At 42.1% G+C, this 14,598-nt stretch overlaps 1 protein-coding gene across 2 annotated transcripts in view; it reads left to right on the plus strand.

Moving 5' to 3' along the window:
* syne3 (spectrin repeat containing, nuclear envelope family member 3) overlaps nucleotides 1-7,289 on the plus strand; it is a 45,294-nt gene extending 38,005 nt beyond the window's left edge. For both annotated transcript variants that reach the window (XM_031828667.1, XM_031828668.1), the window contains one exon: nucleotides 4,153-7,289. In XM_031828667.1, the coding sequence (XP_031684527.1) occupies nucleotides 4,153-4,341 (189 nt within the window). In that variant the 3' untranslated portion in view covers nucleotides 4,342-7,289. The remainder of the gene's footprint in view (nucleotides 1-4,152) is intronic.
* Nucleotides 7,290-14,598: the final 7,309 nt, after the last annotated feature.

Below are 14,598 nucleotides of genomic sequence, written 5' to 3' on the forward strand. Positions count from 1 at the left end.
GGTTTGTCTGCATTGGTTTGTCTGCATGGGTTTGTCTGCATGGGTTTGTCTGCATGGGTTTGTCTGCATGGGTTTGTCTGCATGGGTTTGTCTGCATGGGTTTGTCTGTCTTTGTCCTATTTAGAAAGAAAACATGCCAGGAGTGGGACTGCTCCAGAGAGTTTAAAAACAGTAAAAGTCCCTCTTCAGGGGAGTCTTTGAGCCTCCCCACTCCTCTGGGCTTAGAAAACACAGCTCTAGGGCCACTTGTCTGACCACCCAAGACTGGCACCAAGTCAAGCCTGCTGTCTCCAACAAACCCCAGTTAATTTGGCAGCCCAGTGGGGTGGAGCAACCTGGTCTCAGAGCATTCTGTGTTATTCTGTATGTAAATTCAGGACACTACATTTACTATATGAATTGTTTCGTATGGTATATCTTAATTTTTGGATGTCCATCATCCATTTCGTATGATATGTTATGAATTACAATTCTTATGATACGTTACGAATTTGCAAAATGTACCATTATTTTGAATTCCCAAACGTAAAATATTTTACGAATTCCAATTTGTTGTGGCTAACATTAGCTAGGTGGCAAAAGTTAGATAGGGTAAATGTAAGGAGTTAGGTTAAAGGGTTAGGGGAAGGGTTAGCTAAAATGATTAGGGTTCGTGGAAGGGTTAGCTAACATGCTAAGTAGTTGCAAATTAGCTAAAAGGGTAATGAAGTACTGATGGTACACGAACACGCAACCTTTGGGTTGCTAGATGTTTGCGTTGTACGCCCACACCGATCAACCACCCTCCTTTCGTTTTTACCTTAAGTAACCTTCTGTGTTATGTAACCATATCAAACGTAACATATTTTACTAATTTGAGTGTCCCGGATTTACATTTACTTAGTTACATCTAGTCTTTGAGACCAGACTGGGTGGAGAAGAGATTAAGCAATGCCATGCTCCGTCACTCCCTCCCTCGCCCCCCATCAGGTCTCTCTTTCTCTCTCTTTCTCTCTTTTTTTCTCTCTCTCTCTCCCCCCCACCTTTGGTGGAGCGTGGGAGCCCTCGATATTACACAAAATTCCAGAGGATTTGCACCATGTTTCGCATAGGTAGATGTAGTTCTGAGGTCAGTTTAAGGGCAACTTGTACCTGGAGCCTTGGTTTCAAACCTTGTCCTCCTCTCCATCTGTTGATGGCTAAGTTAGTGGACAGCCTCATCCCAGTCCTCTCTGCTCTAGGTATAAGTTTCCTTTTGGCACAGATCTAGGATCAGCATACCCTTCTACAATCATCACCTTAACCATTTGGAGAAAGGGGGGAAGGGATAACAAATCCTTGTCTAGGAGCAACCTCATTCTACTCTGTCTTCATCTGGTCTCTTGTCACTCGCGCTCTCTCTCTCTTTGCTCTCTCTCTCTTTGCTCTCTCTCTCTCTTTGCTCTCTCTCTCTCTCTTTGCTCTCTCTCTCTTGCTCTCTCTCTCTCGCTCTCTCTCTTGCTCTCTCTCTCTCGCTCTCTCTCTTGCTCTCTCTTGCTCTCTCTCTCTCTTGCTCTCTCTCTCTTTCTCTCGCTCTCTTTCGCGCTCTCACTCTCTCGCGCTCTCTCTCTCTGTCGCTATCATATAGCTGTGAACGCAGCAGGTGCATGGATGCTAAAAAAATAAGCAGAGTAGCTCACCGAGTTTACCCCCAGGTTGTTGATATGAGTAAAACAGCAGACACAGATGAAAGACAAATATGGTAGTGTCACAGCAAAGACAAAAAGTACATGCCTAAAGTACCCCAATGACAAACGTCAGTGCACTGCAGCATCTGCGCTAAGACACGGAAACTCATCCATCCACAAATCACTGTATAGGAATTGTGGTTGCTAGTTTTGCGGGCTATGAGTCTCTACATCTGTCATAACTTGGATTTTCACGCTGTATAGACGACTGTTATTACTTCCCTTAGTTATTTTAGTCATGTTTCAAAGGTGCTTGTTAGCATTCTTAGTACACACTATCCTATGATTGTAGATATGGCTCCTGTACCTCACACATGCCTTTGTCCCACGTACACACACCTATGGAGATAACAAGGGAGATAACTCTTCAGGTCTCATTCGCTAGTTTCAGTTCCTTTCTGACCTGTCATTACTTTGGAGTATAAACATAGGGTTGTTTACATAATCGTGCCCCCTGGCCTACAACCTTCCTATCTACTGAAAAAGGCAAACCCAACAACAACTTCCTGGTCAACTTTAACACAAACATGCAGATGATGGCATGAGAGATTGCAGAGGACACCTCCAATTTACACACACCACCTGGCCTACATTCTACCTCTCCACTGCCCAACAAACTCAAACCCCCTGGCCAACAGCAATCTCCTTCACTGGCTACACACAATCCTCACTTACACCAGATAATGAATTACCCAAAAATGTATCACCAGTCTCATTTATAATTGAAGTGCATAAAAATGATAAAATAATCCTCTTCATCACCCCTATTCCCATTAGAACAGCTCTGAGCAATTTTCACTCTGAACATAGCTATCTATAGGTCTGTCAGGCAGGGGGTTGAGCTTAACAGTGCTTGACTAGCTTAGCTCTTGTATACAATGATTGATTGATTGATCTCTTTAAGGGCGCTTAACACCTGTCTGTCAAATGGATTGCTATTGGGACTGTTTAGTTTGAGTATCTGGGACTGAGGTGTTAGCAGTTGTTGTTCTTCAAAAACACAGACCCCAAAGGAAATCGGGGGGAGAAAATATATTTATTCAAAGAGAACAAATCATAGTTTTTATGCTGGGAAGTAGATGGTAGATTCTTCCCTGTCTGCAGTGTTTTCTTCACTGAATAAAGAGCCATGATGCAGTTTATACCCAAGCCTAGCCTGTGGTTGACCAATATAATTGGGCCAATAGCCAAATGCCAAGTATCCCGTTTCAGGCACAATGTATAGATAATTTGGACCAATGAGAACTTGCCACATTTAGCTATGAGTCCTGGACTGAAACCCCTCCTGTGTCCCTGACCCGTTAATCTTCAGTTCCCCGTTACAGAAAAACAACTATTTCCATTGATAGTTAATTCCCTCTTGACCTCTGCGTTGTGTATTTATCTTCTAATATTCTTAAAGAGGTGATGGGAGTTTGGATGTAGATGTAGAACGAGGAAAGGTGCAGGCCTGTTGAGAGGCTTTCTCTTGCCCTTCCTCGTCTTCCTCCTCTCTCGATCCTAGGTGCTCTGGAAAGTAGTTTGAGAGAAGGAGGGAGAGGTGGTTGATGGAACTGAGTGAGTGAGCATAAAGGTGGAGTGCAGAGAGGACAGAGTGGGCGAGGATTTACTCTCTTCACTTGGAAGAGCACTCTGCTCTGTGGTGTGTGTTAATGCTCTGTGTGTGCCATCACAACCCTGATTATATTGAAAGGGCTGTGAGCCTTTACTGTTTGTTTACTTAGGGAGCGAACACTGACCCTACTGTATGAGTCATCTTAAAAGTGACTTAGTTTAACACTCCCTGGGATATCTGGGAAATGTACATCAAACTGGTACATAAAACTAGAATTGTACTATAATGGATTGTCAGTCCATAACTCTGTCTATGAATTTGAGTGGTGACATTTCTCAAGCCTAGCCGACTACCAACAAAATGTAGCTGAGCAGTCAGATTTACCCCTTTTTAGACATTGGCACGTTGTTTCATTATGAACCAGTCAAATGTGGCATCATTACCTAGCAAGTATGAGAAGCATTTATTTAAATTTCAGCATCACAGAATGTTCCTCCACATTGAGAGGCAGATGTACAGGGAGTCTGGTGCATTGGATTAACATTCAGTTGGATGGGAGACAGAAATACTCTGAGAGTGAAACACCTACTTTTGTATTAGTTTTGATGTCATTTGGGGTTGAATTTGAGGCATTTCTGTTTCCCATATAATTACATGGCCCCTCTAAAAGGGTTTACGGTTTATCCTCAATCACTGGTTATTTACTTATTTACTTGCACTTAATGGTATAGACAAGGAATGTACAACAGTATGTGCATTTGAGAGAAAGTATGAGAATGGGATTTGATGGGTTCAATTACCATACTCACAGCTATTGATGTCTGTGAGTGTTTGTGTAAATGTATATACACACAGTGTATGTGTTAACATCTCTATATTGTCTCCCTGTAGGGGAAGACTCCAGGCCTGCTGTACCGTGTGTGTCGGGTGGCCCTGCCCCTCTGGCTCCTGCTGTTGGCCTTACTCCTCTTCGCCTTCTTCCTGCCCTGGATGGACGAAGGCTCCAGCTGCTCTCTGTCCAACAACTTTGCCCGCTCCTTCAACATCATGCTACGCTACGACGGACCTCCACCCACATAGAAGAATCATATAAGTTGATTCCTCTTCATCCTCAATCCATTGTGTGTCTGTGTGTGTGTGTTAAGGTATCCGCATGCTTCCCAGCCGAAACAGTTCGGAGAAGTTTGTGCATATATTATGACGACATTTTGTGACATTTTTGTTAGTTTTGGGCTTTTTCGGCTGTTCGGGCACACGCATTTCTTTTCTGGATGCAGGCTGAAGTTCGGAGCCAAAGTCTACGCCCCTTCGTCGGTGATTGGTCAACAATAGGGATTCTTCAATAAAGTCTTTGTTGTCATTCAACGAGGCGACTCGTTTTCATGCAAATTCTTTCATTGAGAAATACTGCACCAAGCATCTTAGTTAGATGTAAAATTGTGCGACTACGATCTCTGCAAAAAAAACGTCAAAATGAATGACAGATTTCTTGGGTTATCTTGAATTAGTTCTTACTATTTTGCGGAAGCGTATACTGGCTATGGCGTTTCAAATTGACACACAGTAATGTTGCTGTTTTTTTTTCTTCTCATTTTTCAAGCGAATGTCTTTTTAAGCGAGTATGCGAGAACACTCGTTCGGCTAGGCTCCAGTCGAACCGAAGCATGCTGACGCCTTTAGTGTGTGAATGTGTGTCTGTGCTGGATGTGTCACTGTGTGGGCGGGTAGCCTCGGCTCTTTCCACCTGTTCCTCTTGACTCAAGCTGTTCTCCACTCTGCAACCCACACGATCAAGCCAATTCACACAGGCTGGCAACACTTCCATCCATCCACAGAGTAGCTTACTCCACTCCCTCTCCTTTTCACAGTACTACAGTAGCTACAACAATGGCCACCAAGCACTTTAGGAGAGGATGAGGATGTGGATTTTTATTTCCTCTATTTGGAGGGATTTGAAGTCTTAGAAAATTACTGCGTATGATCATACACTCCCCCAAAAATATCATGTGAATACTTTTAAACTGCTTTTAAACTGCACAAATAGCGTTATGCTTTTTTCTATTTTTGTGTAATTGTAAGCTTTATTTTTTACCTGTACATAATGCCTTTTGCATACAGTACCCTTATCAATTTTAGCACTGTGTTCATAAGCCTAGGCTGGCTTCAATTTTAGATGCAGGATGTGCTCACATCCCAAAACACAACGTCTGGGGTGTATTCATTACATCTTGCAACGGAAACCCTTTACCGTGTTCAACAACCAAAAGCAAGCAAACCTACCTGAAATTGTCAAGTAGGAACTCTCGTTTTCGTTATTTGGCGTAAACGGACGTAATGTTTTGCAACAGAATCAGCGTAATGACTACACCCCTGTTCTATCATGTGTCAATTCAAATGAATTAATTTGACATGTTTTGTTCCAGTGTTAATACAGAACAGTCAATTTGTGATACTGACCATACGGAAAATCAGTCAGTGCTGGTATACATGATGTACCTACTTTTGACTGTTTAAGTATATTGTATTGTACTGAACTGTAGGTATGTTTGAACAATATGCTTTTCTTTCCTAAAGGTGCTATGCTATATTTGAACACTGTCATAATGATCCCTTCGCACAGTTTAACTTCTATCTTGGCCCCTGACGTTTTCTTGGACCACAAAGTACTTTAGATGCTAAGTTTACTTTCTTATAATACATCATGTTCAGCAGGGCCCAGATTATATCATCGAAATAGCTCCTGTTATGGGAGAATATCCTTTTTTGAGCAGACTCTTAAAACGACGCAATGACCCAGTCAACCTTTTCTCTCTTTCCTCTCTCTTGCATCCCCCTCTCTTCTCTCATTCACTTTTGTACTTTTCCCTCCTGCACATGTTTGTTTTACAGACCCGAGGGTTGCTAGGGCAACGGAAACCAAATCGCATTATATCTATTAGTGTCCTATCACACAGCACAGATATTTTTTGTTACGACAGCAAAATTAGGTTATAACCCACAAATAGTTTGATGTTTTTTTTACATTTGATTAAAGTTGAACTGTTAGCCTTTGTTCAGAATGAGGGAGAGCGTGTGTTTTAATGTTTTAGTTTGACTGTCTTGTCTCAGAATGTTGCACAATCTGTATCTGTTTTCTCCATCAGGGAAGGTTTCAGAGGGCTGTCTTAGTCTGTCATCATGAATGTTGACAAACTGAATTTTAATGAAAAAATTGAAGGAAACCCGCATGCCTGCCCTACCTGTACAAAGCAGACTTGAACTGAAATATTTATACCATTCTACTGTTATCTATACACAAGTTATGCAATGCTCTTATTCAGTCTTCATACATATTAATGAAACATATCTAGCTCTTTTAAATGTGAGAATATTAAACGTAAATGCTAAACTAAATACAGAGTACTAAACATCACCATAATATGTGGCATTCATTTGAGTAGCAATTAGCTACAGGATAGGTGAGAGGATAGGTGAGAGATAGTGGTGGAGAATGAAGGGAATCTCATGGAATACTGTATCAGATTACTCTGCAGTGTGCAAAGGAAGTAGGGTTGAAGAATTCAGCTTTTTATAATAAAAAACAATTTTTTTTTACTTATAGATCTCCAGGTTGGAATATTTCAGATACCTCCTGATTCTGGAAATATTCCAACCAGGATTTATGGAAAACTTTTCCAAAATTCCCAGGTTATCAACACTTTCCAACCCTAATCAGATTCCTCTGGGTGTTTTACAAGGAGTTTGATACATTTAGCAGAGCACTTAGTAGACAAATGTAATACAAATGGACATTCGATTAGATTGGAATAGCTTGTCCTGCAAATGAGTATCTGCTTTGCAATTTTTTTAAATGCACATGCATGCAGGAATGAAGATTCAAAGCTTTTGTAAAACGGTACAATATTATGCTCTATTTTATTACTATATTTTGAAATGAATGAAATGCTTAAAATGTATCAACAGGGCCTAACCAATATTTTTGTATTGTACTCAAAACTGGCAATAAAATATGCAGTGTGTATAATTGATATCTGAGTCTGTATGGTGTTGAGCTACTGTTGTTGGGAATTACTGGATCAGCATGAGTAAAATGCCTGAGTTACCAGGTCTTCATCTCAAAAGGCACCCGATTCCCTACATAGTGCGCAATTTTTGACCATAGCAGGGCTCTGGTGAAACCTAGCTAGCCATGTGTATGTGACAAATACATTTGATTTGATTTTATGTAGGGAATTCGATTTTATTTTATTTGGATCTCTTTTGCCTATTTCTCTTTTCTGTCTGGATAACGCATAGATGGTGGACAATCTATTCCTAGTATTTACGGAATGTCTGTCTCTTACCAACTGAATACCGTTGTGAATAGAACTTGGCTGTTTTATATGGTGCCATTTGGGATGCACACAGGTTTAGAGTGAGCAGGCTGTTTAGTTTAACAAGCCTCTGGTTAGTCAATGATTTGAAAGGCTATGAGCATATCTTGGTGTAAGCACACATTTCCTTATCACATACCAGGATGTTAGGTGAGGTTGTGAACTTGTTCCTATACATGTCAAAAAAAGACTTAATGGCGGCCAGTATGATATAGCAAAAATTGCGAATTATTCACAAAAATATGAACACAAATAAACATAGGAGATCAGCATATTATATTACAACAGGTTGCATACTAATACACATAGGTTGCACCTCTAAAAGTCATTATTTAATTCCAAAAAATATCTTTCCTCCTTTCTGCCCTTTTTGGATGTGAGATGACTGAACATCTGTACGCATTCGCTTCTACACCTACTTTCCACCATCTTGCTTTCACCTTTCCAGTTGTATCAGCACGGGGGAAGGTGGGGTGAGCAAAGGGCAGAAGGGAGGGGACAACATTTTGGAATGAAGTACAGCCCAGCTAGTAATATCTGATAGGTGCAGATAGGTTTTCCTTAACCTGTGTTGAATAGAGGGTTAGGACTGAACGGGTCTAACAAGGTGGACACCACTGAACAAACCAGACACACTGACACCCAAAACCTGACACACAGCCACAGCCTCACAGTCAAATATGAAGCATTTACTAGCTTTTCTACTGCTTGCCTTGCCATTTCTCTCTCTTTCTGCAAAACAGCTCACGAGATGTGCAGTTGTATCGCAGTATGACATTCTCAGTAAATTAATTTGGCTGTGATTTAGGCCACCAGTGAAGCAAGAGCATCTCATCCGAGGAAGACACAGTAGCTGCCCTGCCAAAACATCTGATTTGTTAGTTACAGATGAGCTCCCAATTCTACACACACACACCCACGCACACACACACAACCTCTTGGTAGACAAGCAATATTTATGTCTGGTGCTTGTGCATGACAAGCACTCTGTTGCAACACTCAGGTGACCGTTTGCCTTCCAGGTGTGTGTGTGCCAGCCACTAGGGGCAACAGTGAGTACTATTACCATCAAGTAGGCCTGGGTTTGCTTGGGCGTTGTGGATGGCGGTGGCAGATGGCCGTAATCCCATGACTGGATCCGAATTCATTACGAATGGATCCAAAGGTCATGACTGGATACGAATTCATTACGAATGGATCCAAAGGTAATGACTGGATCCGAATTCATTACGAATGGATTCAAAGGTCATGACTGGATCTGATGGTCTCGTGTTCAATCCCACACATTTTTCGGTTTTAACCCAAACCTTAACCCTTGACCATTCAGAATGAATTTCGTAACATACTGTTTTAACCCTATCCCACACCTTAACCCTTAACTTAAAAACACGTCGACATTTCGTTTGGAGAAATGGAACGACGCTGCGCTGGGTGTCAAAAATAATTAGAAATGGAACTTTGGAGCAACTTCGAAACTTGCCGTTTGGATAAACGTGGATAAATGTCCGAATCTGTAGTCAAATTGGTCAGTCTTGTTGGTCTGTATGGACTCTGCCCTACCTGGCAGAGGCTGAAAGCGACAGTGGCACACTTTGCTATGTGCACAAGCCCTTGTTTGGCCTAATTACTTCAAGCGGAATTCCCTCTTGGTGTAGTGGGACTGTTTTCTCTTCTCTCTCTGTTCTATGTGTGCGGAATACCACAATCCCACTCACTGAGTAGAGCTGAAATCACTGTCCCTGTGAATGTGGGTGGCTGTATGTGTACTCCTGTGATTTTTAATGTGTTTTCCCACTACCCACGTACACTACAGATCACAAACTCTTACCTAATACATCTCTTGTGTGCGTGTTGCACTGATTGTTTCCTCAAACCCACGTACACAGTACCTCACCACACTCTCGATCAGTGTGCATGTACATTCCACTGCCTCTACCCATCCACCCACTCTCTGCAAACTGCATCCTCACTCACACACAACACTGCTTTTCTCAGCTACACCACTGAGACTCAATCTGGCATGTTAAATAATCTGTAATAGAAATACTCTACTCCTTCCTACTCACAAAGCCTTCCTATATGATATTTAGCACTTCCCAGAGAATATATATAGAGAGACACAGTATTACACAACAGTGGCGGTCTGTGCCATTTTTTCATGAGCATGGCCTTTTATTTCTATTACAGCAAATTGGATGACTCTCATTCATATTCCATACACCCAGCTCAATGTAACTTCGATAGGTTTAGGCTACTACATGTTACTCAAATTTTCCCTACACCCATCATGAGGTTGCTGCAACCTAGCCTATGAAGGAAAGTTTACAACAGATGCACATGTCGAGATACATTTTTGTAATCAAGGAGACATTGTGTAAGGCAGTATTGAATGTGTCAATCTTGCCTGCACCTAGCTGATATACTGTAGGATGTCATCATTAGTCCAACAGTTGCAAACAAGAGTTCAAGTATGTTTTTCCCCGTACGTTTGCTTCCGTTTAAGAAACATTTTTCAACAGAATTGGCAGAATGAATACACCCCTCATCACACGCAAACACAGTTAACTTTCATATCAGCCACACACAAACAGCGTGGTCCCTTTCATCGTTCAATAATTCCATCTCGCATCTACACACTTACCTCCTCTTACCATTTCCCTTCGCTTGTGGACTTCAGTGCACAACATATCAGCTGTGTGACCAGGCCAAAAAACCTAAGGCACAGCCTACTTCGTTGACACCATATTAGCTAATGTCAAGTCAACATAGCTACTAGAACTAACATGTTAGCAAACCCGCTACAATTGTGCAGTACAGTGTACAGTCAGCAGGCAGATTAGCAGTTAAACCGGCGGGCCCCAGTGGCAAAAATTTAATTAAACCAAACCTTGACTAGGAAGAGTTCCCGTGTTGGATAGCCATAGCCAGCTAGCTAACATAGCATCCCTCTCTCTGTTTCAGCCATGTGTTTGAGTAGGCTAAGCTAGATAGCTGCATTGGCTAGCTAAGTAAGTGAAAAAAATATGAAATATAGCTAGATCTCTCTCTTGCTTCTCCTTCATTTTGAAGAAATTGTCTTTCTCTCTCTTTGAGTCAACTACTCACCACATTTTATGCACTGCAGTGCTAGGTAGCTGTAGCTTGTGCTTTCAGTACTATATGTATTCTCTGATGCTTTGATTGGGTGGACAACATGTCAGTCCATGCTGCAAGAGCTCTGATAGGTTGGAGGACAACCTCCGGTAGTTGTCATAATTACTGTGTAAGTCTATGGAAGGGAGTGAGAACCATGAGCCTCCTAGGTTTTGTATTGAAGTGAATGTACCCAGAGGAGGATGGAAGCTAGCTGTCCTCCGGCTACATCGTGGTGCTACCCTATAGAGTACTGTTGAAGCTACTGTAGACCTTCATTGCAAAACAGTGCGTTTTAATCAGTTATTTAGTGAAATGTGAATGAATTTAGTATATTTTTATCTAAAAAGGATCCCTTTTTTAATGTTTCACTTTTATTTTTATGAAATTCACTGAGGAGGATGGTCCTCCCCTTCCTCATCTGAGGAGCCTACACACACATACACACACAGCATCTTCAAAGCCTGGCTAAATGATATTATACAATGAATTATCCTCTTTCTCTATAAGGGGTGATTTGTCATCATACATGATAGACCATTCTTTATATAGTGAGATGGGAGAGAGTAAAGCCAAAGCAATGAATGGTCTGTCATTTACAGTGCATTCAGAAAATTATTCAGACCCCTTACCTTTTTACACATTTTGTTACATCAGAGCATTCTTCTAAAATTGATTTTAAAAAGTATTCCTTAATCAATCTACACACCATAATGACAAAGCAAAAACTGGTTTTTAGAAGTGTTTGCAAATTTATAAAAAAGGAACAGAAATATATTCACATAAGTATTCAGACCCTTTGCTATGAGATTCGAAATTGAGCTCAGGTGCATTCTGTTTCCATTGATCATCCTTGAGATGTTTCTACAACTTCATTGGAGTCCACCTGTGGTAAATTCCATTGATTGGACATGATTTGGAAAGGCACACACCTGTCTATATAAGGTCCCACAGTTGACAGTGCATGTCAGAGCAAAAACCAAGCCGTGAGGTCGAAGGAATTGTCCGTAAAGCTCAGAGACAGGAATGTGTCAAGGCACAGGTCTGGGGAAGGGTACCAAAACATTTTCTGCAGCATTGAAGGTCCCCAAAAACACAGTGGCCTCCATCATTCTTAAATGGAAAAAGCCTCGAACCACCAAGACTCTCCCTAGAGCTGGTCGCCTGGCCAAACTGAGCAATCGGGGGAAAAGGGCCTTGGTCAGGGAAGCACCTGATGGTCACTCTGACAGAGCTCCAGAGTTCTTCTGTGAAGATGGGGAAACCTTCCAGAATGACAACCATCTCTGCAGCACTCCACCAACAGGCCTTTATGGTAGAGTGGCCAGACGGAAGGCACTCTTCAGAATAAGGCAGATGAAAGCCCACTTGGAGTTTGCCAAAAGGCACCTAAAGGACTCTCAGTCTATGAGAAACAAGATTCTCTGGTCTGATGAAACCAATATTGAACTCTTTGGCCTGAATGCCAAGCGTCATGTCTGGAGGAAAGCAGACACCATCCCTACATTGAAGCATGGTGGTGGCAGCATCATACTGTGGGGATGTTTTTCAGCGGCAGGGACTGGGAGACTAGTCAGGATCAAGGGAAAGAAAAACGGAGAGAAGTAGAGAGAGATCCTCAGACTGGGGCGAAGGTTCACCTTCCAACAGGACAACGACCCTTAGCACACAGCTAAGACAATGCAGGATTGGCTTCGGGACAAGTCTCTGAATGTCCTTGAGGGGCCCAGCCAGAGCCCGGACTTGAACCCGATCGACCATCTCTGGAGAGACCTGAAAATAGCTGTGCAGCAGCGCTCCCCATCCAACCTGACAGAGCTTGAGAGGATCTGCAGAGAAGAATGGGAGAAACTCCCCAAATACAGGTGCGCCGAGCTTGTAGCGTCATACCCAAGAAGACTCAAGGCTGTAATCGCTGCCAAAGGTGCTTCAACAAAGTACTGAGTAAAGGGTCTGAATACTTATGTAAATGTGATATTTCAGTCGTTTTTTAATTCTTTATTTGTAAAAATTTATACAAATCTGTTTTTGCCTTGTCATTATGGGGTATTGTGTGCAGATTGATGAGGAAAAAATGCAATACAGCTTGTAACGTAACAAAACGTCAAAGGGTCTAAATAGTTTCAGAATGCACTGCATGATGCCTGAAGGGCACATGTTCTGTAGATAGTGCATGAACACCCACACACACACACATTTGTCCTTTCCATTCTCCAGATGATCAATCATGATTCCACGTAACCACCATGTATCAGTATGTTCCCCTGTCGGCTGAGAGAGCACAGCAGCATGCTGACTGCTGTTTACACACTCCAAATGTTGCTCCCTCATTCACTTTGGTCACATCCATTCACTTTAGAGATAAGACTACTAACACAATTACTGTTAAAGGCATGACTGGTTGTGTTCCATCTGAAAATGTTTCCCCCCAATCCTATCACTACCCAATAATAATCATATTATACAATATATGCAAAAGTATGTGGACACCCCTTCAAATGAGTGGATTCAGCTATTTCAGCCACACCTGTTGCTGACAGGTGTCAGGTGTGACAAACATTGTCAGTAGAATGGCCTTACTAAAGAGCTCAGTGACTTTCAACGTGGCACCGTAATAGGACGCCACCTTTCCAACAAGTCAGTTTGTCAAATTTCAGACCTGCTAGAGCTGCCCCAGTCAACTGCAAGTGCTGTTATTGTGAAGTGGAAACATCTAGGAGCAACAATGGCTCAGTGCCCAACCTTACTAATGCTCTTGTGGATGAATGGAAGCAAGTCCCCGCAGCAATGTTCCTAAATCTAGTGGAAAGCAGAGTGGAGGCTGTTATAGCAGCAAATGGGGGGACCATCTGCCCATGATTTGGGAATGAGAAGTTCGATGAGCGCGTGTCCACATACTTTTGGTCATGTAGTGTATTTCATTTCATCTTTTTTTGTGACCTTCGTCAGTGGTTTATGTATATTTCTGCTATGCGTTTTTATAATGACCTAGATGAAAGGAGGAAATGCTAGCGGAAGGTTGAAAGGCTACCACTGTTTGCATTCCAAATGGAACGCTATTCCCTATTTTGTGCACTACTTTTGACCAGGACCCATATCTCTGGTCAAAAGTAGTGCACTAGTTAGGGAATTAGTGTTTCGGATGTATGACCTGTGGCTGGACAAATGACTAGTGAGCTAGCTGCCTGCCTTCCGGAACAGTAGGTTGCTGATTTTATTATGGTAACCGGATTCAGACAATTCTCATTAGACTGCAGAGTAAACAGAGGAGAGAGCTGTATTCAGGGGGCGGAGGGTAGACACAGAATCAAGGTAAACACCCAGCTAGCACATTTGGTTCATTGGGAGTTGTGGGAACGTATGTTTTGGGTTCAAATCAAATCAAATTTATTTATATAGCCCTTCGTACATCAGCTGATATCTCAAAGTGCTGTACAGAAACCCAGCCTAAAACCCCAAACAGCAAGCAATGCAGGTGTAGAAGCACGGTGGCTAGGAAAAACTCCCTAGAAAGGCCAAAACCTAGGAAGAAACCTAGAGAGGAACCAGGCTATGTGGGGTGGCCAGTCCTCTTCTGGCTGTGCCGGGTTCCACATTGGTTGTGGGAACGAAGCCATACGTTTTCTGACCAGTAAAACTGAACTTTTTTCTTTTTAAATTAACATTTTGCCTGTTCTGGGAACGTATTTATAGGTTGCAGGTGGGAGGGGGGACACATACTGCTATTAGCCCATACAAAATCATTGAATAACAGATTCACTACATGGGACAAGATAGTACCTCGAAATAATCTAACGGAAGTTTGTTCCGAAGTGTCTTTCCTATATGTGCG

Source organism: Oncorhynchus kisutch, linkage group LG7 (genome assembly GCF_002021735.2).
Source record: "Oncorhynchus kisutch isolate 150728-3 linkage group LG7, Okis_V2, whole genome shotgun sequence".
Lineage (NCBI taxonomy): Eukaryota > Metazoa > Chordata > Actinopteri > Salmoniformes > Salmonidae > Oncorhynchus > Oncorhynchus kisutch.